The following is a 25,864-nucleotide window of genomic DNA, read 5'->3' as shown; positions in this document are numbered from 1 at the left end:
TACATTTTAAATAGGGTAACTTGTAATCTGTAACCTATTACATTTCCAAAGTAACCTTCCCAACACTGCCCACACCTGACCCTAACCTTAACCAGTGAAATTGACTTCACGGCGGGATTGACGCTGAATAGCGTGGTAAAGAAAGATGCAGTTCAGGAAACTTATAAAGTTTTATTTTGAAATGTAAGTCAATAACAATTGGCCGAAGCCAGAGCCAATGGTGAAAGTCTTTGCCCGAGGAGACTCCGCCCCATTTTGGAGGTTCTGCCCACTTTTGGAGTTCACACCCCATTTTGGAGATCTCCAGTCTGTAGTTATACCTACTTGGAAGAGAGGGGCGGGGTCAGCAGAGCTCATTAGCATTTAAAGCAACATGGACTTGAACGGCGTGCTGAAAACAGAGCTGATTTTGACAAGGTAATAAGGGTGTTTTTTTACACTACCATTGAGAAATTTTAACCAAAGTATGTTATAGACTTTTCATTAAGACCCTAAAGAATCATATAAACTTGTGGAAAATGGGCATCCGATGACCCCTTTAATAAACATCTAAGATTTGAATCCTTAAATGCTTTTTAAATGTGTTTTTTGGTTGTGGGACAGAAGTTTGCACCAATTCTGTAGAATGGCCCATATAAATATGGATATTTGTTTTGTACTCCATTCAGTAGAATTAGTAGTGTATATGAAACATTTCACCTTTTGAATGCAAATGTAATAACATATGGCGAAATGCATAAACAAACAGATACACACCGTGCCTGGCAAGCATCTCCAGCACAGCTCCAGCTATAGGTGAAGCAAAGCCGTCTCTCTGATCCCCCAACACTACACGGCCAACATTAAGATCAGAGACCCTGCAAACACATATAGGCCTATGTGACTTTATGTGGAAAACATTCAGTTTCTACCCTAAAATTACACTTCTTGTTGTACTTTATTCAATTAAATAAAGTAAATGTATCTATAATATATTTAAAAGTATCCTACAATGAATAGTTTCCCAATAACTTCCCTGTCATAAGAATAAAATTATTTTTAATAAATACCATACAAAAGCATGGCAGATGGGAAATATTCATAGCTAGAAAATTCTCAAATCAACCACCATTGGCACTTATGCCAAAAAGTGATTTTTGGTTACACATATGAATATAAACAAAAAAACGGTAGCTTACCCATCCACATCTTTCTGTGGCTTGATGGCATTACGGACACTTTTTGAGAGGAAGGACTGAGGAAGGTGCAAAAAAATGCCATAAACACGAGAATCCTCATTTAATCTCAAGATCTCCTCAATCGCCTGTAGAATAAAGAGGATAGTTTCGGTTTAATCAAAAAAGCTACTCTAATTTGCTTTTCAGAATTTGCAGCATCACTGACCTCTTCCTCTGTGCACTGGCGTGGAAGACAAATCTGCATAACGTTCAATCCGATCTGTGTGGATACAAAATCAGCAGGTATATATCACTGTATAAGCTATTAATTTGCATTTCCATTTATCTTATCAACAGCAAAACATCTGCTAAAATGTAATGTAATGTATAATGCAAAGATTTGTGTTACTTGCACCCATTTATTTATTGCATGTTGGACAGAAGGGAAGACAAACAGTTATACCTTTCCAGCCATCTTCTTATTCACCTCCAGCAAATCGTCATCTTCACCAGCCTTCCATAAGTAAAAGCAAACCAGCTTTTAGTGTCTGAGATACATTCACATAGCAACAGATACACACAAGTGCTCTCCAACTCTTTATCTAAACACAAAGACACACCTGTATGATAGCCAATGTAGGTTTGAGGCCTGGGTTGGTTTCTCTGATAGCTTTGAGCTCCTCTCTGCTCCTCTGAACAATGTCACTGTAAATGAGATGGACACAGAGTGCACATTTAACCATTAAGCACATATTTAATCAAAAGTAATATTATGCATGTTCATTAACTTCCACTAAGAGAACAAAACTTTTCATTGAATGTACATAAGACACATCCAATACAATTAGTACAACATTATTATTATTTTTTTTTTTACTTATCAAGCTTAAGCAGATACGCATTTTAAACAACTCTGTTATCTTTTCCTGACTGCTCTGTAGGCAAAAATCTATTTTAACCACGCATTAAACAGCACTCCATCGTTTTGCCTGCTTTTTTTGTTTTTAGTCTCTGAAACACAGACTTTGAACCTCAGATAAAAGCAGAGCATTAGCTGCAAGTTTTAGACCGAAACGTGTATCATTAATATTAACACAATGATTGCTAACATGACCAAAAAAAATGTTTTTTATACATCCACAGCCAAGTAGATCTTAAACCTCTCTAAACACTTAAACACAAGTTCTCCCTGTGCCTGGCCAGATGAGGTTTAAAACCTTTATACTGGCCACAAATCATAACAACTAGACTGGTGTCCTGTTTTTAACTATGACAGAAAGCAATAAAGGCAAAATAAATAAATAGTAATCAGTCTTGTTCACTCAGCTGATTATAATACTTTTAAGCAGGTGGGCCAACACATTTTGACTAGCAGCAGATAAACTTATCTTGTGTTATCGTGGAGTCTATTACATCACTGTAAGCATCTTTTGTAAGGCTGGCTGCAAAGGCATCTTTACTGATTATTTTAACCCTCTATAGCAGATACCTGACCTTTGACCTTTGTTTACAGACATCAAAAAGATACACTTGTATGGTTTGATTGGGCAATGATACACAAGTTCCACACAGTTTCCATCTGTTAAAGATTTTAGGGGAGACTGTTGTAACAGTTCAACGAGTGTAACTCAGTTTTTGCAAGCTTTACTATAATACCGATTTAATTAAACTAGTTGTCCTGTAAATTCTTTACATTGCTATTCTATTTCTATAGTCTTACAACAAATGTCCCAGTGGAGATGTTCGTCATGTATAACAGAGATTTCACTGGTGTAGCAGCAATATATGTTCAAAAATGGTGTTATAACTCAACCTGTGTTACAATACTCCCATGTCTTTAAAAAAAATAAAAAAAGCCTTACCCGGTTTTAAATTATGCAAAATCCAATATTACGCATAGCTACTGACTCGATGAATCTGTAAATAAAGTCAGTATCGTGATCGCCCACCAGGGGAGCGGGTTAAATAAGGGCATTCAGTGTAACACTTACCTACAAATAACATGTTTTCAACCTTAGTTCAAACAAAAGTCACTTTTTGTAAGAAAACTTGAATTCATACAGTAACACAATGTTAATATGCAACTGAATTAGCACACAACGCAGTTCGTATTAAAAGGGTGTATAGACGAAGACTAATGGGAGGCAGAAGTTACATCAGCTGGCGGCCGAACACCGGTAGCACGTGGAAACAAATAAACGCCAAGACAATATAACGTTAGATATTTTAGTCAAGTCGCTATAAATACAGAACCAAACTGTTACAATCACAAAAGTCATTCAGCGTGTTTTAGAAAATAAAAGTTTTGTCGCATTTAGGTTTAGAGCCTTAATAGCGTGTTTTATTCTTACCAAACAGCACTTTGATACAGCGGTCCATCGTTTTTTCGTGGATGACTTTTAAAACTCGTTACCGTTTCACTTGTACCGCTGGTCGAACTAGCTTCCCGAACCCATGGATGAGAAACCGCGCTATTATCGGATATGCGTCTGTTCTCCGAGTTTAATACTTTAACACCCGCTCGTGATCGTCGAATGCTGGCGTGGCTAAGATGTGCATGGCGAAAAGCGACCGACAGTCTCATCTTTCCCCGAGAAAACGTCCACCGGGTCTGGAGTCTAAACAGAGATTGTCGTGTCTGATGCTCAGGTGATCTCGAGCAGAGCTGGACTAGCGCGTGCGCTGCAGCCAAGGAGGAAACGTCTGAATAATTATTACAAGTCTGAGCACGACGAATGACTCACATGGCATTGGACAACTATTTTCGTAACCTTATTTTCTCTTTCTTTACAAATCCGTATTGGCCTATCTAGATCCAGCAGTCACATTCATGTCATGAGCTTTGTGTTTGCAAGTTTGAGTCTACAGCAGCCTGTACACTACCATTCAAAAGTTTGGAGTCTTACAATTTAAAACACCTGTTTTCTATTTAATATATTTTCAAATGTAGGTTACACTTTATTTTAAGGTGTCTTTGTTACAGTGTAATTATACATTTAAGTACTGAGTAATATTAATGAACTACATGTACTTACTATATGGTTAGGGTTTGGTTTAGGGTTACGTGCATGTAATTATGCATAATTAATTGTTATTATAATAGCAAGAACATGTAACATGTATAACAAGGACACCTTAAAATAAAGTGTTACCCATACGTATTTTTAGATTGAAAAGATTAATTTTCATCAGCCATTACACAAGTCTAAAGTGTCACATGATCTTTCAGAAATCATTCTAATATGCTGATTTGCTGCTCAAGAAACATTTCTTATTATCAATGTAGAAAACAGTTGTGCTGCTTAATGTTTTGTGGAAACCGTGATAATTTTTTTATATTCTTTGATAAGTATAGAGTAAAAAAAATTTCAAATAGCATTTATTGGAAATAAAATCTTTCAAACAATTATTTGTGTTTACTGTTACCTTTGATTAATTGAATGCATCATTGCTTAATAAAAGTATCAATTTCTTTCAAAAAAATAAGTCCTACTGACCCCAAACCTTTGAACAGAAGTGTATAGGTGAATAGGTATCTTCCTGTTTATTCCATGTTTTTTATGCATCACCGTACATAACACAGTTGTCCCTGGAACAACATTTTAACAAAGTATTATATAGCAATGTCATTGTAGCAACTTTTTTTTTTACCAAAGTCAGAAAGGTTTTTGGTATCCTGGCATGTGTTATTTTAATAGTTGTGACCAGGGGACATCACGTTTCACACGAGGTAGGCACATGGGATCTAATTAGGGTAACAAAATTACACTCTAATTTATGACATATGCTACAAAACTTTGAATGAATGCACACCAAATGAGATACAGCTGATAAAAGATTTGTGTACACACTACACATGAAATAGTTGGGGTCCATTACAACTAACCATCATCCAATACCTAACTTAAAAATATAGTTATATTGACAAGATACATTTTACATAAGAATAAACACTTGATGAAGTGCAAACCACAGAAAAAAAGGATTTCCAAATCCCCAAAGTCACAAAATGAGTTATCTGCCAAAACTGCAAGCTTTAAAAATGCATGTTTATAATAAACAAAATGTAAGTATTTAAGATAATTCTGGTGTCAAAAAAACCCACAAACTACTGAAATATTTATAACACTGATAGATTTATTTCAGCGATGTGTGTTTATTTTTCTTCAGAAGATGAATATAAATTTGCCTAAATAAGGAATAGGAATATAAAAACTAACATAAACAAAAAAACCTGAATCACTTAGTATGCATTTTTGACATTGTGATATCTGTGCCCATGTCATCGTTTCCAGAAGAACATTTTCTTAAACGGATTGTTCCTGTCATGTCTCTTGGCTCGCTCCAGCTTCACAAGGACATCCCTGACCTCCACCTCAGTTGACTGAACATTGGTGTGAATGTAGTCTATCATTGAACTCTGCTCTTCTACCAACATGGCCACATCCAGAAAAACCTCATGAAGGCTCTGAATGCGTCTCTCTAGCTGTAGCAGTTCTGTATGTCGGCTCTCGATCTGGATGAGTGCAGACCGTGCCGTTTTACCTTCTGAAACCATGTTCTCACTGAAGACGTTCCACTGACCGCTCTCCAACATCTCTTCGATCTGGTCACCTGTGACCTCTCGGCCCACAATCTCCATCTGCCGTTGAATATACGCCTTGCAGGACTCCCTATGGCTCATCTCAGCGTCATTGTACTCCACCATGGCATCACGGAAACTGTTGCTTATGCTGGCGTACTGTGTTCGGGCGATTCTCGTCATGGGTGAATTGACGCCATACTTTTCCTCTAACTCTTTCCTGTGGGAATCCATCTTGCGAAGGTGCACGAGCATCTCCTGTCCACGTGTTTTGATGTCAGCTGCAATAGCATTAGAGTCACAGGTATTAGAAGCACTAGAGCAGACCGTGCCTGTAAAAATATGTGAGTTTCGCTCCCTGAGACGCTTTACTTCCAGGTGGATGTACTGAATCTGACGACGAGCCTCCTGTGCCTCATCAAAGACAGCTTCCATGTCAGGGTTGGTGCTGAGGTCCTGAGGAGGGTCATCATAGTCTGTGTTTTCTGATGGAGAGAGCGCTTGGGCAGTTTCATGTTCTGTTGCAGTGCCATTAGACAGTGATACTGCCTGGAGATGTCCAAGTCTGTCCCTCATGACTGAAATATTGGACTGAAACGTTTAAAACAGATTTGGTCTAAATTCATAACAAAGCGAACACACATAAACAGCAGCCGGTAAAATATACAGTAGGCTATATATGGGTAACAACAACAAAAAAACAACAACTCTTGAACAGAATATACCTTGTTAGACGTAACCCACACGTCAAAACGTCCGACTTGTGGAAAAGTACACTTGTGTCACTAAAAACCTGTCAGACAAGATAGACTTGTTTGTAGGTCCACATTTAAAAATAAAAGCTTTGTTTTACTCTCATTACGTTTTCTATTAGACTCTGCTTCATCATTATGCATTTTATAAAATTTGAAGAGAAGGCAAAAACTGCATTTTTATGTATTTACTTATACTCAATAAATAAAGAAAAAAGAGTCTATTGATTTAGTACATAAAAAAACAAACAAATATTATCCCAAATACGTACAATCAGACTTGATATAGGCATCGCATCAGTGGAGAAAATGTTTTAAACTTTTTAATTAAACCTGACCTACGTTTAATGCTTGGCAAAACAATTAGCCTTCTCTGCTTTGAGCAATATTATCATTGTGGCCTACCTCAAATTATGACCTTCTCTGTGCATTCCTTGCAAAATCCGTTTTGCAGGTTACGAAAATCACGCTATTATCAAAAATAAAAACCACATTTACCTAATTTCACCTCTTCTCGTCCCACACCGCATGTGAGTGATGACGTAACACACAGACCCCACCCCCCAAGTCAGGTGTGAAGAGATCAGTATGTCCGACAGAGGGCAGCAGAGATTAGACATTTTATTTGCGAAAAGTGCTGAGGGAAGTACAGAACACGTGTACTCAACGTTCTTTCTGATTGTAAATAAACCAAACTCATTTTTTGTCACTGTTAATGGATGTAGGCTACATTTGAAGTCTACTGCAGTTGCGGTGGTCGTGTTGTTTAACGTACAGAGAATAGACAGAATTTAGACAGGCAAAGAAAACAGAAGAAAAAAAAAACATATTTAGTATAAACAACCAATATGCACATTCTCCGACCAGTTGGTTATTATAGGCTAATAATCTAATTGATTATTACAATTAATAATTAATTATATTTATTAGAAGAAAAATATTTGGTATTCTGTTTTGCCCTCTGCTGTTGTTTTTTTTTTTTTTTACATTTTAGTGAAGAAGATTTAAATTTAATCATTCAATCATCTACTTTCTGTCAACTATAATCTATTTCCATTGTCAATACACTTACTAAATTGAAGCTCGAAGTTGCTCAGACTTTTGAATCCTTGACTTTGCAAACATTTTTGCATGTCAGGGCCCAATATTAGGCTACACACATTTTTATTAAATTGTATTATATGACATGGAAAACATGAAGAAGGCATCGTACTCGGTCCCATTTCGCAAAACAGAGCGAACAGGTTTGGCGTCAAAGTTACGCCCTGGAACGCGCATTCCTTTCCCCCACCCATTAATGACAGCTGCACCAGTGCAGTGAGGATGGAGCTGCAGCCTCGAGATGACATATCAACAGAAGTGGTCGTAAGTTTGGACAAAAAGCCAAGGTAATGTACTTTGTAGTATATGCCAAGGAGTTTCTTTCTTTCTTTCATCTTTTTTTCAGCTCATCGCTTCTACTTTACGGATTTATGGATAATTATTCCTATAATAGGCCCTATATATTCGTTAGAATGTTGTCAGTGTAAAAATGTAAAATGCTTGAAAAAAATTTTTTATTTAATAGCTCGAATAAAGTTGGATATTTTGGATATCTTATTTATACATTTCATATAAAACAATTGAAGAGAACACCATATGTAAAGAAACAAAAGCTGAACTATCAATTCAATCCATTCAAACTTGTTTGGTGAGTGACGCCAGTCAGAAATAGTTTCACAGATGAACTTGTTAGACTTGTGACTTCTTCAGGGTTGATAAGGAAGCATTATCTCCCCCTTTTACAGTCAGTTTCAAAAGGTACACAAGGAATGAAAATGATTTTATTCTTGAAAACAAGGACTACGTGATGTAAATATGAACGTTATCGATATGCTATATTGTTTTAGATCGTTTACATCAGATCACATATTTCCTATCACTTCTGGTGGCACTGAGTGTCCTTTTCCGTTCATTCTCCCCTCTAGCAATCATGAGGGACAGATTGGATCATCTTCAGACCATTTCAGAGTCTAATAGCCAGCTAGAGGAGGTGGAATCAGACTCTTTCAGCAATGTGGACCTGGAGGAGGATTTCAGCCAACAGGCAGTCATTTATGACAACAGTGATGAGATGGACTCTGTGCTCGATGAGGCTCAAGACACTAGACGTGAGATTCAGTTCATCCGCCTGGAGGTGAAGCGTCTCAGGGACCAAAACACACGTATACTTAGCGAACCAACTCGTACAACTCACGTAAAGCAGGATGCCAGTGTCATCGTAGGAGACATCAAGACCCGTGGACAGGACGTTCTGGCACGTCTACAAAAAATGGACGCCCACGCCAAAGAGCTCGAAGAGGAGCATGGCCTCAACTCAGCTGTGGCGAGAATTGCCCGAACACAGTACGCCACCCTAAGCAACAACTTCCGAGATGCAATGACAGAGTACAATGATGCTGAGATGGATCACAAAGAATCGTGCAAGCGTCATATTCAAAGGCAAATGGAGATTGTGGGCCGAGACGTGACAGGTGACCAGATTGAGGAGATGCTGGAGAATGGTCAGTGGAACATCTTCAATGATAACGTCATGTCAGAAGGGAAAACGGCTCGTTCGGCGCTCAACCAGATCGAGAGCCGACATCGTGACCTGCTGGATTTAGAAAGCCGACTCCAGAGCCTTCATGAAGTGTTCCTGGATGTGGCTATGCTTGTAGAGGAACAAGGACCCATGACAGACTACATCTTAAACAATGTTCAGAAAACAGATGCTATGCTTGGCGAAGTCCTTATCAAACTGGGACGGGCCAAGAAACATGACAATAACAACCCATTCAAGAAAATGTTCTGTGGATGCTTTCCATGCGCTCAAATCTGATGAACAGTGAGGAGTTGTGCATTGGAGGGCACATTTTAAAAATGGGTAAAGTCAAGAGATATGTTGAGAAAAGGACCATAGTTTTCCAAAACTAAGCTCTCTTGAGTGATCATTAAACCTGATGCTACTGAAGTGAACAATAACATATGAGAGCAAATTAAACAACTAAAACAAACCAAAGAAAGACAGTCTGCACAACTTCACAACATACAGTCCTTACTATTTGCCTTCATAAAAAAATGCCTTTTCATTTGCAGTTTGATACTTGTAAACACATACTGTAAATGCTAGAAATTGTGTAATATTGCAACATATGCATAGGCTATAATTTATTAACATAATTTACACTATTATATCTTTCATCATTCTAATGGTTGAACTAAATATGCACTTTCTAGACCCTTTTACATTAAATAATCCGGACTATGAAGCATTTGCCGTGTTTTGCCATATTTTCAGTGCAAGTTGATCACTGTTTTTTCAGTCAATTAGTTTTTCTGAAGCAATATCAGCTAAATAAAAGATATATAATTATATATAATTATATATCTTATATAATTCTTACTTGCTTTGTCTTTATTATTAAATTAATTGCATGTGGCAAAATGTTTGGGTCTTTATGACATTTCAAATGCAATTAGTATACTGGATTATCAGAAAATATTCTTGTTGATAGGTATGCCAACAATACATTACAAATTTTAATTAATTATTTTTTAATACATGTGGCTATTCTTTCATCTTTAGGAGTCAACTGGGTATATACAATATCAACAAATTTTTTCACCTTTTTGTACACCGTGGATTTTATTACACATGAAACAACAGGGAAACTTTTTAGTTTGCCTTAGCTAGAATGAGGAAACATAAAATAACACTCTAGGGTTTTTAAGTAATTTAAGATAAATGTGTTGACATTGACATTTTGATTGCCTTGTCACATTATTATATGAATTAGAAATTTTACTTTGCTTGGACTGTCGACTATTTTTAAAAGCTTACAGATTTTTAAAACTATTTGGATATAAAATGTCACATGAGGAACATTTCCTTGTTCCTGAAAAAACCATACGTGCCACAGATGTGATCTACTGTTTATGGAAAACCATCATTTATTTACATTTACATTTAATCATTTAGCAGATGCTTTTTTCCAAAGTGACTTACAAATGAGGACAATAGAAGCAATCAAACCAACAAAAGTGCAACAATATGTAAGTGATGTGACAGGTCCCGGATGGTTTCCCGGAAGTTTTTTTTGTCTTTTTTAATAATAAATATAAAATACAAAGAATAAAGCATAGAAATCGAATAGAGAGAGCTTGTGTTAGAGGGTCATGTTGTTATTTTTTATGATAAATAAAAATAAAACAAGTAGATAGAATAGATCATGATCCATGCTACCGTGTTTTGATGATTGCACTGCAAGCCTGTTTAAAGGGGTCATATGACGTTGCTAAAAAGAACAATATTTTGTGTATTTGGTGTAATGAAATGTGTTTATGCGGTTTAAGGTTCAAAAAACACATTATTGTTTCTCCTCTATGCCCCGCCTTTCTGAAACGCGTCGATTTTTACAAAGCTCATCGGTCTGAAAAGCGAAGTGTGCTCTGATTGGCCAGCTATCCAGTGCGCTGTGATTGGCCAAATACCTCAAGCATGTGACGGAAATGTTACGCCCCTTACCATACTGTGATGCCGTGTCCCAGCCGGAGCGACAAGACAAAAACATTAAAACCCATTATAAACGATTCGTTGCATCCAGTGGGACATAATTACGGATTATAATGACTTATACTGTCTTTTTACGTGTTGCATTGCATCGCGCCACATAAACATAAAACCATATCTGCATTTGTGATCGGAGAAATCACAAACAACAAGCGCTACTCTACACTGCTCAAAACTCGCGTTTGAATCGTCAGTGGCAAATTCTTTAAATATAAAAAACGTACTTACAGTCTGTGAGTCAGAACAGCCGGCATTGTAGTCTACTCTACCAGGAAACAGTCCCTTCTTTCTTTGCGTGAACATTTGGGCGGCGTTATGCAAATCTTCCCACATCGTGACGTAGACATGTGGGGGCGTTAGAACGAGCCGTTTTAGGTAGGTGTGGCTGACTCTTAACTTTTATAAAGAATATCTTTGGATTTGAGACTTTAGTCTTTGCAACTTTACAGATCTTCTTTATGTACCAAGAGCTTGTAACACTCCAAAGAGAAAGGAAAAACTTTAATCGCATCATATGACCCCTTTAACCTTTGTCCATGCCAAGAACCGCACACTTGGACAGGATGTGCCCCTCTGATCAGTATGTAAAGAACATGAGCATGAACACTGAAGGAAACATAATGGTGTGACCTGTGGTGTCGCTAGGATTTCTGGGTCCACTGCAATGATTTTTTCTGGGCCTCCTCAAAATCACGTTCAGGGGGGTGGGGGGATTCCAACCCCCAGAGAACATTGTTCTGGGCCCCTCCCAGCAACACCCCTGGGTGTGACCATGAATGTGTTGATGGCTCACTGTACCATAAATCTTTCACAATATAGCATGTAGAATCTGTACAAACATAAATAATCAATTACACAAAAATCAACATTTCCATCCATTTAATAACATTAGACATTATTGATCAGATTACACTTTAGTTAAAATATTGATTGTCAGTTTAAAGGATACCATCCTGGTTTTTAAAATACTTTAGCATTATATAAATAAAATATAAAAATAACGTTAAATGGCAGGCCTTTAAGGCTCAAACCAAACAATGAAAAAGAAAAAACAATGTCCACTGATCTTCACTAAAGTGTCTTGTGATTTCAAGTTTTTTAGTTAAGTAATAAGGCTCACATAGCTACACATGGCGGCATGCAACTGTCACATGCCCATTCTTTTTTTCTTTTTTTTTCTCCGTCAGTTTCTGAAGCAGCTTCTCCTCCTTTAAGACAACACACACACAAAAAGAGAAATAATGATAAATTGTTAAAACTTTATGAATTCATATACAACGAAGTGTAATCAAATAAATGCTTGAAACATCTTTAGTTTACTCACAGTGAGGTACCAGAAGGATGTGTACTTGCATATTGCCCATTTAAACAGCTGACTAAAAGGTGCTAGAACATGGAGGTGCAGGTGGGGGACAGTGATATATGGAGGTACATGGAAACCTAGACTGAAATAGTCATGTTCTCATTTAATAACTGCTTCATCCAAATAAATGCTTGATTAATATGACAGTAGTGTTGTCTTCAAACCTGATGTCTTCCAAATTTGTGACATTCTTGGCTTTCAGTACCTCTCTTCCCATATCTGCCATCTTCTTCACTGCTCGGGATAATAACATTTAGATTATTGAAAATCCCATTTAACCACTGTATCTTATTAAAATACTTGTTTTCGATAAAATCAGTTAAATGAAACATCAGCCCTGTCATCAGTATGGCATTGCTTGTTAATTGTATTGTAATTGTATTGTCAATATATAATCAGTCTAACAATAAGCAAAATAAACCAGAGCTCAATACTTAATTTCTCTGTGTTTCTACCTTCTGCTGGCTAGAAATACAAAAGCCATTCACAAAACAGTAATACACAATTTAATAATCAAATGCACATCCAAAAGAGACATAATCTTACCAAGATTTATATCATCTCTTTGGAGTGACAAACAGCTATGGATATGTTTCTTTGGTATAACCAGGTAGTGATGAGGTGCACCTGGATCAATGTCCTGGAAACAAACAATGTCCTCATCCTGTAAAAAAAAAAATATAATAATAATTGCGCATTACATTTTTATTTACCTTGGCATTAACAGTATAAGATACTAATTGTAATTATCATTGATTATTATTGTATGTTACAGAAAACTGAGGGGAAACATTATGAATTTGTTTTGTAATAGTTCAAAGTAACACACTTCATTAAGTAAATGACTTTATAATGTGTATCTAAGGACCCCACTGTATTTATACAGGGGGCATACTGGATGAGTGAAGAGAGTGTCATTTGCGCACATCCAAAAACTTTGGGCAGGTGCTCGATCATATGAAACCACAGTCAATAAACAAATAAAAAAATTTTTTTCGTTTTGCCTGACGAAGACCTTAGGGTCGAAAAGTTGTGGTTTTAATTAACTTTTGAGAGCAGTAGCTGGCAGCGTGCCAATTTTTGTTACTTACTGGATGAGTAACATCACTTCAGCTAATGAGAAATGACGAAGGTGAAATGACTAAATATGACGCCATAACCACAGCAGAAGTTATGACTCAAAGATATTTTTTAAATAAGCTAGGACAATTTTGAGGATGTTTAATTATTGTGTTTTATTATGAATATAAAATTATTATATTTGCTTCTTGTTCATATTTCATACTCATATACCATATTAGTTAATAGCATTTAGCTTGTTCCCCCAAAGCTCTTCCTCCTTTCCAATAAAAGCCGGATCGTGTTATTTCAGAAAGAAGCGAAAAGTGAAAGTAAAGCTCTACTGCCGCTGTACTTTTTATGTCATTTGAATTAAAACATCTAAATGACTCATTAAATAATGTCAATACAAAAATAAGTAGATCGAGAACAGTTTGTCCTCTATATAAAGCGCTTCGCGTATCACAGAACTGTTCTAGAAACTTAAGTCACGGAACCAATCCTGTTTATCATATTTCCTTCCCAGTTCGTCTTTCTTCCTTCAAGTTGGATGATGACTATAATGAACTCTTGAAGAGCTGTCAAATACAGGCTATAGGCCTAATATTATAAAGTTACATTTAGAAAGAGTACCTAATTTAGAATTTACCTAATTCACCTTTGAAATTAAGCTACCCAGACAACAAGAAACCAAGTCAATACAGATCAACGTAACGTACTTCCGCCAATATCTCAGTGGATGGATCGTCTCTGTTTGCGATTTTACAGAAAATACACTTCTCTTCCCCGCAGTCGTCAGAAGAATCCTGCTTATCATCAGAGACACACTTTTCTCCAGCCATTCTGACAGACTAGTGTTCGGGACAAATGAAACTGCGGTCAGGCCAGCCCTCCACTTTGAAAAACACGGTCATTCTAGCCGCCACGTTGTTTTGAGATGCGCGCATATACTAGGCGTTACGGTAAAATCATATAAACCATCAGATCAAAGGAAACCCGATCTCTGGCATTCATTCATTGAGCCAGTTTCTCGGTCCATAATGAATAAATGAATGAACGAACGAACGAATAAATAAATACATTAAAAATAATACACGTTTAAAAAACGGTCTGATAAAATGAAAATGACTTCAAACATTGAGTAATTTACAAATAATATGAAAATAACTGTCTGGCGAGAAATAACAAAATAAAAGCCTTTCGTAAAAAAGACTAATTGAAAATTTAAAAGCCTTCATAGCTCTAAAAAGAAAACTCCCTGTTTCCACAGACCAGTTTAAATTCAGATTAATAGTCCACTACCCCAGGATCAGCCAGTTTCAGGACGATCTGATGTTGCATTACAAAATAAAAGCCCTCCAAAAACTCATATTCTACCTGTTCGGCCTGTGATTTGAATAGCTCTTAAAAGGAAACTCCACAGACCAGTTTAAATTCAGATTAATAGTACACCACCCCAGAGTGTCACTTCTACAAATGTCTGGATCTGATGTGTAATTACAAAATAAATGTCCCCCCACGAGAATTTTGTCTGTCAATTCTGATTGGTATAAAAATTAAGCTCCCTGTTTCCACAGACCACTTTCCCTTCAGAGTGATGGTACACCTGCTCAGAGAGTCACCCACACAATAGGTGCGTTCAGGCCATATCGGCATTCCCGTAATTAGGAGATTCCAACTTGTAAAAAGCATTCACGTCCTCGTAGAACTCGTAATTACAACTTGTGAACTGGGAGTTTTCTGAGAGCTACGACTTGTACCACGTGACCGCTGTACCACCTGACCACCGCAGGCTCTGATTAGGCTTTGATAGTGTTGCCATAGAAAAGCATCCGATGACTTGAACGGCTCCGAGTAGAACGTCACGTGCTGTCATCTCGAAATGACGGTAATTACGATATGGCGTAAACGCAGCAAATATCTGGACTATCTGATGTATAATTCCAAAATAGAAGCCCTCTAAAAGCTCATATTTAAGCTGCTTTGTCTGTCGATTTGGATTGGTTTAAAAAGGAAACTCCCTGTTTCCACAGACCACTTTGACTTCAGATAACCAGTAGACATCATCGTCGCTCCCACAATGTCAGGACTATCTGGTGCAATATTACAAATTGAAGTCCTTCAAAAACTCATAAGATGTTTTGTATAACAGTTTAGATTGGTATAAAATGGAAACTCTGTTTCCACAAACCATTTTCACTTCAGACTGATCACTCACACAAGTGCAGAATATCACTCACACAACGTCAGGACTGTCTAATGATTCAGATAAGTAGAAAACAGTATCTCGTTGTTTACACAGACTACTTTCACTTCAGATTGATAGTACGCCTTCTCATATTATCACCTACATTACTTTAGGACTGTGTAAACAAAACAGTGTATATACAAGTTTTGGCGAGCTCTTATTTTGGAATTCAACATCAGACAGTACTGAAATGGTGTAAGTGACACTGAGAAAGTGTACTGTCAATCTGAGGGGAAACTAGATTAAATCAGAAGTTTCTTTTTTATACTAATCTGAAATGACAGACAAAACAGAATTTATTTGAGTTTTTGGAGGGCTTTCAATTTGGAATTGTACATCATATAGTCCTGACATTGCATAAGTGACACTCTGGGGTGGTGTGCTATCAATCTGAAGTGTCTATGGAAATTTTCTTTTTAGAGCTATCTGAAAATATGGAAAATACAGGTTATATGCAAGTTGTTTTGAGGGCTTTTATTTTGTAATGCAACATCAGACAGTCCTGGCATTGGCCCAGTGGCACTCTGGGGTGGTGGACTGTCAATCTGAATTGAAACGGGTCTGTGGAGCTATCCAAAATCACAGGCAGAACAGGTAGAATATGAGTTTTTGGAGGGTTTTTTGTATGTAATGCAACATCAGATCGTCTTGAAACAGGCTGAGTGACACACTGGGGTAGTGGACTGTCAATCTGAATTGAAACTGGTCTGTGGGAACAGGGAGTTTTCTTTTTAGAGCTATTCAAATTCAAAGACAAAACTGGTCATATATGAGATTTTGGAGGGCATTTATTTTGTAATTCAACATCAGATCGTCCTGATACTGGTTGAGTGACACCCTGGGGTAGTGGACTGTCAATCTGAATTGAAATTGTTCAGTGGAAGCTATCCAAAATCAAAGACAAAACTGGTCATATATGAGTTTTTGGAGGGCTTTTATTTTGTAATGGGAAATCAGATCGTCCTGAAACTGGCTGATCCTGGGGTAGTGGACTATTAATCTGAATTGAAACTGGTCTGTGGAAACAGGGAGTTTTCTTTTTAGAGCTCGGAAGGCTTTTACATCTTCAATTAGTCTTTTTTACGAAAGGCTTTTATTTTGTTATTTCTCACCAGACAGTTATTGTCATATTATTTGGAAATTACTCAACGTTTGAAGTCATTTTCATTTTATCAGACCGTTTTTTTAACATTTGTATTATTTTAAATGCATTTATTTATTTATTTATTTATTTATTCGTTCGTTCGTTCATTCATTCATTAATTTATTCATTATGGACAGAGAAACTGGCTCAATAAATGAATGCCAGAGATAGGTTTTCCTTTGATCTGAGGTTTTATATGATTTTACCGTAGCGCCTATTACAAAACAACGTGGCGGAAATGACATTCTGGAGTGGTGTACTGAAAAAATTTTAACTTTTTTTGTGGAAACAGGGAGTTTTCTTGTCATAACGATGTGAATTTACAGATAAATATGGTTATATGCGAGTTCATGAAAGGGTTTTATTTTGTTATTTCTCATCAGTCAGTTATTTTCATTTTATTTGAAAATTCTACATTTAATATTACTCAACATTTGAAGTCATTTTCATTTTATCAGACCGTTTTTTTAACATTTGTATTATTTAAAATGTATTAATTAATTAATCAATTCATTCATTAATTATTGACAGATAAACCTGGCTCAATAAATGAATGCCAGAGATCGCTTTTCCTTTGATCTGAGTTTTTACACTCTATTACCGTAGCGCCTAGTATATGCACGCAGAACAAAACAACGTGGCGGCTAGAATGACCGTGTTTTTCAAAGTGGAGGACTGGCCATATATCCGTGTCCCTGTTAGAATTAGCCTACTAAAACAACTGATCGGAGTTTGTTTGTCCTAAAAAATTATTTGTCTAATCTACGACAACACTTGATTTAGCCAAGAAAGACATGTTCCTGGATCAACATTATTGTCCAAAAATATAGATTTAGCCCAATCCCTACCCCTAAACCTAACCCAACCCATAATTTATTCCTAAAATCAGTGGGAAATGATAGCTGATTAAAAAGGGTGTAGAAGCACCTAACCCTGTGTTACGGAGCCGACGAGACGAGATGCATGCGGATCCATTTGCAAATCTTTATTCTTAAACATGGTCAAAACAGGCAAGGGTCAGACAATGGCACACAGGTGTATTGAGGGCAAGACAAGAGTAATCCAAAGCAGGCTTGTCGATCGGCGGCTAACAGTATCCAGAGGGCTTGACAAGAGGGGTAATCCGATAACATGAGCAATAGTCCAGGCAAGGTGCAAACACAGTCCGAACAGCAAGGCGAAAGGGATAATCCAAGACAGGCTAATAATTCCAGGGTAGGCAGCTGACAGACAGGACGAGAAAAACAGACTGGAATCAAGACTAAACTAGGAGAGGAAACTGGCTCCGTAAAGTGATAGCACTTAGAGAGCGATAAACGCAAACAATACTCAGCGATCTGAATGAGGAAGTCCAGAGTTTATAAAGCCTGTCTGATTGGATTCAGCTGTGTGTGTGTAATCAGTGCAATGGATGATGGGAACTGTAGTCTGGAGTGAAATGTAACAGTCTGTGTGGTGTGAGAGTCAATGTAGTGAGCACGTGACCTCTGGTGGTGAGTGAACGGAAGTTCATAGACTGGATTCCTGACATCCTGATTGCAAGCCTAAAGCAGATATTTCCTGAAAAGTTATATCTCAATTCTGATTGGCTGATTGGAATGTTGTTCCAGGATCAAACAAGGATGTTGATCCAGGAACATGTTGTACTTGGTGAAATCACGCTCACCGACAACGCTTATAATAACGCTGTGTTTGTCTTTGTTGTTGATGAAAATAATAAAATAATTAAACACTAGCTATATCAATTAGCCTTCTCAACTGTTTTATGACAAAGAGAGTGCTCCAGGTTACAGTGGCAATAATAAAATATCAAAGCAAACAAACAAACTACCTCTCACTGTTGAGGCCGCTACCATTTTTTTTTACATTACATCACTAGGGTCGGAGGTTTCATAGTTTTGAGTTTCAGCTTGTTATTGTTTCTCTTCAGCTATAGGCACTTTTAACCAAGATGATTTTAACATGCTCAAGTTTATTTAATCCGCCTACTAACTATGTTTCTTGACGCACAATAGGCCTATAAATATGTTCTTTTCACCTTTTTCTTTTGATCATATATGGCACAAAATCTAATCTCAGCACTTTTGATGAATAGCTATGCTGTTTTTAATTTTATCTATCAACATTTGTGAGATTTAGTCAGTTGAAACAGTTTTGAGGTTGACTGATCTAATGGATATATCAGTGTTTTTGGATTTGTGGAGTATATTTTTAGTTTTAGTAAAATTATAGTTTTCATTTTAAAGGAAAAAGATCAAATTATACCAGAACTGGCACAGAAGGGCCCAAGTGTTGTTACTATGCTGTTACTAGTGTATAATAGTTATAGTTATACACTATAGTTATACAGTGGGCTTATTATTTGATATTATTATTATTATTTAATATTTTCACGAATTAGATATTTCAGATACCTTTGCTAAATTGTCAAAATACAATTTAAAATATGAATTATATTAATGACACTTAAAAAAAAGTGTGTGTGTGTGTGTGTGGGGGGGTGTTTTCTTCACAAGTGTTTTGAAAAGTAGCCAAAATAGATGTTAAAGGCATAATAAAACATTTCAGTTTGAATTTGACTTTCAAATGACACAAGATAAAAAACTGAAAAGTTCAATTTTTAAATCCCAGATACCATAAGATAAAGTAAAAGAATTGTGCCAGCAATCCCCTTTGTACTATTCATTGTAAATTTGGACTGCACATCATTTTTCACAGGCTTGCATATCTTATATCACAATTTAACTGGTTCCCATCGCTAGCTAAGCCTAAAATAATATTCATATAGGCCTACATTTCTTCAAAATTATTTTATTTTAAATAAAATTATTTAGCAGTTGGTTAGTTTTTGTTTTGGCAAATAAAGGTTGCAAGTTCCCTCACCTTGATATGTTGGATTTATTTCAATATATTGAAAGACTCCATGAATATCAGACAGCAAATTTTTGTATATCTTACAATTTATTATTATTATTAAAAATTTGTGGCAGTGTTATGACAGTGTAAATTATGAACCAGAAATTGACACATCTAACCTCCCACTATTACTGAATGAAATGGTCTTGTGTAGGATGAAAATTCTTGATTTTAAAATTCTATTGCAATGTAGTGGTTTATGAAGTGGTTGCTGTCTTGTCTTTTTGGAGAATGGCCCTTTACTGCCCTCTGTTGGCTACAAATAGACAGAGATCAGCCTTACTGAGGAATGCCACTGAGAATAATACATAGTTTGAAGCTTTCAGATGACGGAGAACAGCTCAAACACTAGACAGAGCACGTAAAACGTCAAGCCTTCTGCGGAAAATCATGTTAACGTTATAAAATAGCCATATGTGATGGTTAGTTTGTGGTAGGTCTAATGTGTTTATATGGGGCACACAATAGTCAGATTAAAATATGATAAAAATGCGTTTTTTAAAAGAACGGTAATACAATGGTTTAAATGGTAGTATGTGAGGGGCTAAGCCATCTGGAACCATGTTTCAACAACGGTAAATTCATAAAGCGTCCCACTTCACCTGAATTCACCATTACCATACACATATCAGTACGATTTATTAATATAGCCTATTTCAGAATTTACCTAGATTTTCTTTTTCTTTTCTCCCATTTTATCGGTTGATGGCTGTTTTGTATTATTCAACGAGCCCACACGTTTCTGTGTGTAGTTGCATGGCTAAGGTTGTGCCCACTTTATAATCTAGTCAAGACTTGAACACACAGATTACACTTGTATCTAGAAACAAACAGCTGGCATTTCAACGTCACCGAATTCAAAGAAATGAAAATTATTTTATTAAACGCCAAAAGTCCCGCTGCAGCGCGCGTGGGCTCGATATCATGTGAAGCCCCCGCGTGTTTACGGGACGTCCGTCATATCTCACGCGCGCTGCAGGTGCGTGGAAGAACGCTCCGCCCCTGTCAATGCAAACGATTGAAGAAAAGTCGCGGTCGAAAGCTGAACTACGTTACTGACACATTTCAAAACTCGAAAAAGCTCTGAAAGAGGGTAGCACGCGCTCCAGTACTTTCTGCAGTAGGCATATGTCTTTTTCAGTTCGGACTTTCCTGCATTTTTAGTTATTTGTTTAACTACTAGCTTTAACCATATTGGTTTTTACATTTAATTTAGTAGTGCCAAATTTGAAAAAAGCTGAATGATACACGATTTTGTTTTCAGATGTGTTCAGATGAAGAGCGCGCGATGGCGGGGGGCTCCGGTAACGGAAAGTTGCGTCAGTGGTTGATACAGCAGGTGGACACCGGAAAATACTCTGGACTAGTGTGGGAGAACGAGGAGAAAAGTATCTTTCGGATTCCGTGGAAGCACGCGGGCAAACAGGACTACAACAGGGAGGAGGATGCTGCGCTCTTCAAGGTACAGTCTGTCAGGATGCACGTTGAGGGTTGAGGGGATGAGAAACAGACCCATGCAGCGTCAGTAAAGCATTATTTCTCTCATGTGATCTTAATAACATTGCAGACAGTGCATGTATGTGATCGTACATTTGTGTTATTAAAAATACATTCAAATGCAACTCTTAACCCCAGCAAACACAACTGCGTTCACGTTGTGAAAAGGTTGTAAAAACGTTTTGTGTTTGCTGGGACGTTGTCGAATTTTTTCGTTTTGTTGTGGTGCCTAAAAATGTCTACTGTTTGGAGTCAAAATCTCATTAAAAGGCTGAAATCATTAAGTAGTGCAGTGTTTGCATAATCACTTTTTATGAGAAAGCACGTTTTTTCTTCAGGTCAAACGTCTTAATATTCAGGACTCAAAAATTCAGTTTTTGTTAAAAATATTACCTTACTAAAATATGTTTGAAAACCTTTTTTGAAAGCAACAATTAAGTATTAAGGAACGACAATGGTCGCACCACTCCACATCTATAAATCAAAAATTATTTGAAAAATGTATGAAACCAACATAAAACCAAGGTTACTTGGTAGAAACTAGATTTCTTAAAAAAATTAAAATCTCCTTTTTAAGGGCATCCTAGCATAACATTGACCCATATGTTGGCTTTCCTGCAGGCTTGGGCCCTATTCAAAGGCAAGCATCGGGAGGGTATTGACAAACCTGACCCACCAACTTGGAAAACACGTCTTCGATGTGCTCTTAACAAGAGCAACGACTTTGAGGAGCTTGTGGAGCGTAGTCAGCTTGACATATCAGACCCCTATAAAGTGTATAGGATTGTTCCGGAAGGATCCAAAAAAGGCAAGGAAGGAGAAAAACATCAAATGACATCCCACAGTAGAACAGCTGTTTGCTGCCATTTGTCTAATAAATACTTCTTTAGATATGATGAAAACAACAACAACAAATATATATATTTAAATGTTTCAGGATCCAGATCTCTTGAAGATTCACAGTCCAATTCAAGCTCACCCAGTTATCCAATACACCCACCTTATGCGCCAGCACCATCTCAGGTTAGAATCAAACACCATCTTTGATTTGTGCGTTCCTATCTTTGCACTTCAGATCACCATATGTGCTTGTCCTTACAGGTGTGCAACTATCTTTCTCCAGCAGACAGAGGATGGAGGGATTACTCAACCCTATCTGAGATCCCTTACAGCCAGAGCCCCTACACTCCGCGATGGGAACCTGGTACTTTGTGTGTTTGAGAGAGAAAGTACAACTACTGTAAGTTCCAGTAGTATGCATTTGCATTGACATATTTCTGTATGTGCAGGGTACCAGTTCAGTGGCTCTTTCTACAGTTGCAATGCATCTGATCCACAGCCGTCTCCCTTCACCCTGGACACCAGCATGAGATCTGCTGAGGCAGTGGCCCTCTCAGGTACATAATCATAAACACACAGAGACAGTGACAGTGACAGGCTCGATTCGGGCAGGTGGACTGATCTTTAAGTAGTAGAAACAGAAATGAAACGCTAAAAACTAAAATCAGTCATTTTAAGTACTACAAATAATTTATTTAGGAATCACAACATTATGATGTACTGAATGAAAAATTGATATTTTGACTCAAGATTGCTACTTAAGATTTAAAGTCACAGTGTAACAGAAGTAGCAACTGATCTATTCTTCCATATTTTGAATGAAGCAGATTATCAAAAATGTAGAACAGGGACTTGGTTCTATCCATCAGTTGTTGACCGGGAGGCGGCAAAGTGCAAATTTGGATTGTAAGAAAGACTAAATAGTTGGAAAAGTCCAGAATACATGGTGTAGAATACAGAGAAGTTTGTCATTTTACCAGACGATTTATGAAATTTTAATAAGAAATTATGTGGTAAAAAAAACATGCATGAATGAATCATTCAATAAAATCAATAATATGCATTTAGAAAATAGATGAATTTTAATTTCATTCCGACTTTAACAGTGGTAGGAGGTGTTCATAAGAGGCGTTCCATTGACTTCCATTCATATGCATGCAAATACGGGAGACCGGAAATGCAAGCTCACGCGAATTCCACTGCATCCCAAAATATAAGTTTGGTGAACTCGGACTTGTGAATTTATATCACGTGAAGACATGTGACCAATAGAAGAATGATACATCATGGTGTATTAAATGTGCAGGATTGCAGTACAGTGGAGTAGACTGCATATTATTACATTTATGATATGTTGAATTATGATTTTTAATACTACAAAGATTCATACTACAACCATTAAAGTGTCTGTATTGTGTATGTTCAAGTTGATTTGTTTACATGGGCAATGCACATTAATGAACATTACTGTAAATGTGCCAGAATTAGCCAAAATGCTGCTTTTCATCTGTAGACCCTTGACAAAATGTTAAAAAAGTCACCCTAAAAATGCAAACAAAGCATCTTATATTAATACAAAAAAGACTAGCGTGACTGCTGATTTATTCAATTGTGTTTAAAAATATATTAATTTAGCGTTAGATGATGCCAGGTCATCTAAGTGTTTATTTATTTTGATCATCTTCTCAAATAGATTACCGCTTACATGTGGTGGTGTTTTACCGGGAAGCTCTGGTGCGAGAGGTAACAGTGAGTAGTCCAGAAGGCTGTCAGCTGGGCCCTAGCAGAGAGGGACAGGCCTACACTTCACCTGGGGCCCCAGAGCTGGTTGAACTCCCTCATGCTGAAGGGGCATCTCTGGAGCGTGGCGTTATACTCTGGATGGCCCCTGATGGGCTCTACGCCCGCCGCCGCTGCCCCTGCAGGGTGTACTGGGAGGGAGCTCACGCACCACCTACCGACAAGCCCAACAAGCTGGAGAAAGAGCAGAACTGCAAACTGCTGGACACTCATCTGTTCATAACAGGTTAGCGCATAGGAACACATTCACGTGTACGGCATTTCCGATAAATTACACTAAGATTATGACAAATGATCTGATGTCATTCATTGGAAAACAAACAGAAAATTAATAAATAAATGAACAGGTTACTTCATCACTCATCGTTTTCAGTAAACGCTGACAGTCATTTATGGTAAATCTTTATAACTGTCTATTAATTCTCTGTTTGTATGCATCATATTTGCACATCTCCAAAATACACACATTTTACTGTAAACAAACGCGTCAGACTTTTACAGTAAATAGTGCCACATTATCTGTGGGTTGATATTTAGTGACAGTCAGTCATCTATGAGTTACAACTCATGCACGCCCGCCTTCTGTCATAGATTCACTGATTGTTGTGATTCTCACAGAACTTTCCAGCATATGATGAATACAACTCAAATACCACAGAAATCACATGTGCCACATTAGACCTAAAGCTCATAGTATGGAAAGCAAGTAGAGAATGAGAAAAAAAGTCTGTATTACAGAAAGAGATAAGATCATTTGCTTTACCCAATGGCTTAAGAAACATGATCAAATACATGCCATTTACAAATAAACACTTTGTAACGAGGATGTACTTAAATATTCAAGATTCAGGAAAATAGTTTAAGATTTGATAATTTTGAATGACCATTAATCTGAATAATCTGCCACATTTTATACAGACGTTTAAAAGTCTGGGGTCAGTATGATTTTGATGAAATTGATACAGCAGTTTTATGCATTAAATTATTAAATGAAATATAATTAAATTATATTTAAGACATTTATAATATTGCAAATGTTTTCTATTTTAAAATAAATACTGTTCTTTTGAAATACCTGTTCATTAAAGAGTCCTGGAGAAAAAAAACATTAAAAAATCTAATGTATTGCTGAAGTTCTCACCTGTCATTGTATGTGATTAAAATCCATATCTTCTGTAGAGTTGCAGAGTTACGCCCTCCACGCTCGTCCTGCACCATGCTCTCAAGTCCTGCTATTCTTTGAGGATGAGAGCACTGATGCTCAAAGACCAAGAAGGACTTTCACAGTGCAGGTACATTTCTTTGGTTCCTTATAATACCGCTGAAGTTATGAACAAAACATAAATGATATTCATGTCATCTTAATTTACTTTTGTCATCATGTCACAGGTTGAGCCACTGTTTGCTCGTCAGCTTCTTTTCCTCAGTCATCCCGGCAGCATGAACTACATCCGCAGCCATGAGCTTTCACACCTGCCCGCTGAACACACCCTTTCCCCGACCCAAGACTACCACAGAGTCATCACACATCTCCCTAACAGCGGTCCTCAAAATTGACCCTGGAGGCTTGTCACTTTGCCCTTAATCCTGGAATAACATCTTGCTTAACCCAGGGTTAAAGCAAGTTTTAATCCTGGGTTAAAGGGAAAGTTCACAAAAAGAGAATAAAGATTCTGTTATCATTTACTCACCCTCATGTTGTTCCAAACCTGTATGACTTTCTTTCTTCTGTGGAACATAAAAGAAGGCATTTTCAAGAACATTGAGAACCAAACGACCCATTGACTTCTATTGTATTGACAAAAAAAACTGCCTTTTTCATTAAATTTTCAGAATTATTTTTGTAATTTTGAAAGGGGGTTAGCGCCATTTTTAACTCAGGGTTACAAATCTTTGCTTATGAACAGATGATGGA

General features: G+C 37.1%; 5 protein-coding genes across 9 annotated transcripts in view; 2 read left to right on the top strand and 3 right to left on the bottom strand.

Annotated features, from left to right (window-relative positions):
• LOC107659212 (monofunctional C1-tetrahydrofolate synthase, mitochondrial-like) overlaps window positions 1–3,842 on the bottom strand; it is a 44,553-nt gene extending 40,711 nt beyond the window's left edge. Inside the window, exons 1-6 of the mRNA XM_016448078.1 lie at window positions 3,509–3,842; window positions 1,778–1,862; window positions 1,621–1,671; window positions 1,384–1,437; window positions 1,179–1,303; window positions 757–857 (exon numbers count right to left, since the gene is read on the bottom strand). Coding sequence (XP_016303564.1) covers window positions 757–857; window positions 1,179–1,303; window positions 1,384–1,437; window positions 1,621–1,671; window positions 1,778–1,862; window positions 3,509–3,741 — 649 coding nt within the window. The 5' untranslated portion in view covers window positions 3,742–3,842. The remainder of the gene's footprint in view (window positions 1–756; window positions 858–1,178; window positions 1,304–1,383; window positions 1,438–1,620; window positions 1,672–1,777; window positions 1,863–3,508) is intronic.
• Window positions 3,843–5,312: 1,470 nt separating this feature from the next.
• Window positions 5,313–7,063, bottom strand: LOC107659169 (syntaxin-11-like). 3 transcript variants are annotated; one of them, XM_016448008.1, is made up of 3 exons: window positions 6,990–7,063; window positions 6,465–6,532; window positions 5,313–6,330 (listed from the first exon to the last, which is right to left on the bottom strand). In XM_016448008.1, exon 3 carries the CDS (start codon window positions 6,313–6,315, stop codon window positions 5,440–5,442), a length of 876 nt encoding a protein of 291 aa, XP_016303494.1. In that variant the 5' UTR covers window positions 6,316–6,330; window positions 6,465–6,532; window positions 6,990–7,063; the 3' UTR covers window positions 5,313–5,439. The 3 variants fall into 3 exon arrangements, with proteins under 3 accessions (XP_016303494.1, XP_016303493.1, XP_016303495.1); XM_016448007.1 differs by lacking the exon at window positions 6,990–7,063 and adding an exon at window positions 6,897–6,983; XM_016448009.1 differs by lacking the exons at window positions 6,465–6,532; window positions 6,990–7,063 and adding an exon at window positions 6,897–6,983.
• A 739-nt stretch (window positions 7,064–7,802) lies between these two features.
• LOC107659168 (syntaxin-11-like) lies at window positions 7,803–9,808 on the top strand. Its single transcript, XM_016448006.1, has 2 exons — window positions 7,803–7,879; window positions 8,459–9,808. The coding sequence occupies exon 2, from the start codon at window positions 8,464–8,466 to the stop codon at window positions 9,349–9,351; it is 888 nt and encodes a 295-aa protein (XP_016303492.1). The 5' UTR covers window positions 7,803–7,879; window positions 8,459–8,463; the 3' UTR covers window positions 9,352–9,808.
• Window positions 9,809–11,549: 1,741 nt separating this feature from the next.
• On the bottom strand, window positions 11,550–14,435 carry LOC107659167 (histidine triad nucleotide-binding protein 3-like). Of its 3 annotated transcripts, none has more exons than XM_016448004.1 (6): window positions 14,224–14,435; window positions 12,992–13,109; window positions 12,610–12,679; window positions 12,407–12,527; window positions 12,203–12,290; window positions 11,550–11,911 (listed from the first exon to the last, which is right to left on the bottom strand). In XM_016448004.1, exons 1-5 carry the CDS (start codon window positions 14,344–14,346, stop codon window positions 12,207–12,209), a joined length of 516 nt encoding a protein of 171 aa, XP_016303490.1. In that variant the 5' UTR covers window positions 14,347–14,435; the 3' UTR covers window positions 11,550–11,911; window positions 12,203–12,206. The 3 variants fall into 3 exon arrangements, with proteins under 3 accessions (XP_016303490.1, XP_016303489.1, XP_016303488.1); XM_016448003.1 differs by having other exon boundaries at window positions 12,208–12,290; XM_016448002.1 differs by lacking the exon at window positions 11,550–11,911 and having other exon boundaries at window positions 11,981–12,290.
• Window positions 14,436–20,878: 6,443 nt separating this feature from the next.
• On the top strand, window positions 20,879–25,643 carry LOC107659166 (interferon regulatory factor 4-like). The gene is made up of 9 exons (XM_016448001.1): window positions 20,879–20,932; window positions 21,077–21,274; window positions 21,931–22,117; window positions 22,247–22,332; window positions 22,411–22,513; window positions 22,599–22,706; window positions 23,843–24,175; window positions 25,129–25,241; window positions 25,339–25,643. Exons 2-9 carry the CDS (start codon window positions 21,077–21,079, stop codon window positions 25,504–25,506), a joined length of 1,296 nt encoding a protein of 431 aa, XP_016303487.1. The 5' UTR covers window positions 20,879–20,932; the 3' UTR covers window positions 25,507–25,643.
• Window positions 25,644–25,864: the final 221 nt, after the last annotated feature.

Source organism: Sinocyclocheilus anshuiensis, unplaced genomic scaffold (genome assembly GCF_001515605.1).
Source record: "Sinocyclocheilus anshuiensis isolate Anshui unplaced genomic scaffold, SAMN03320099.WGS_v1.1 scaffold423, whole genome shotgun sequence".
Classification (NCBI taxonomy): Eukaryota; Metazoa; Chordata; class Actinopteri; order Cypriniformes; family Cyprinidae; genus Sinocyclocheilus; species Sinocyclocheilus anshuiensis.
Note: the sequence above shows the minus strand (reverse complement) of the source record. Positions and strands in the feature narration are given on the sequence as shown.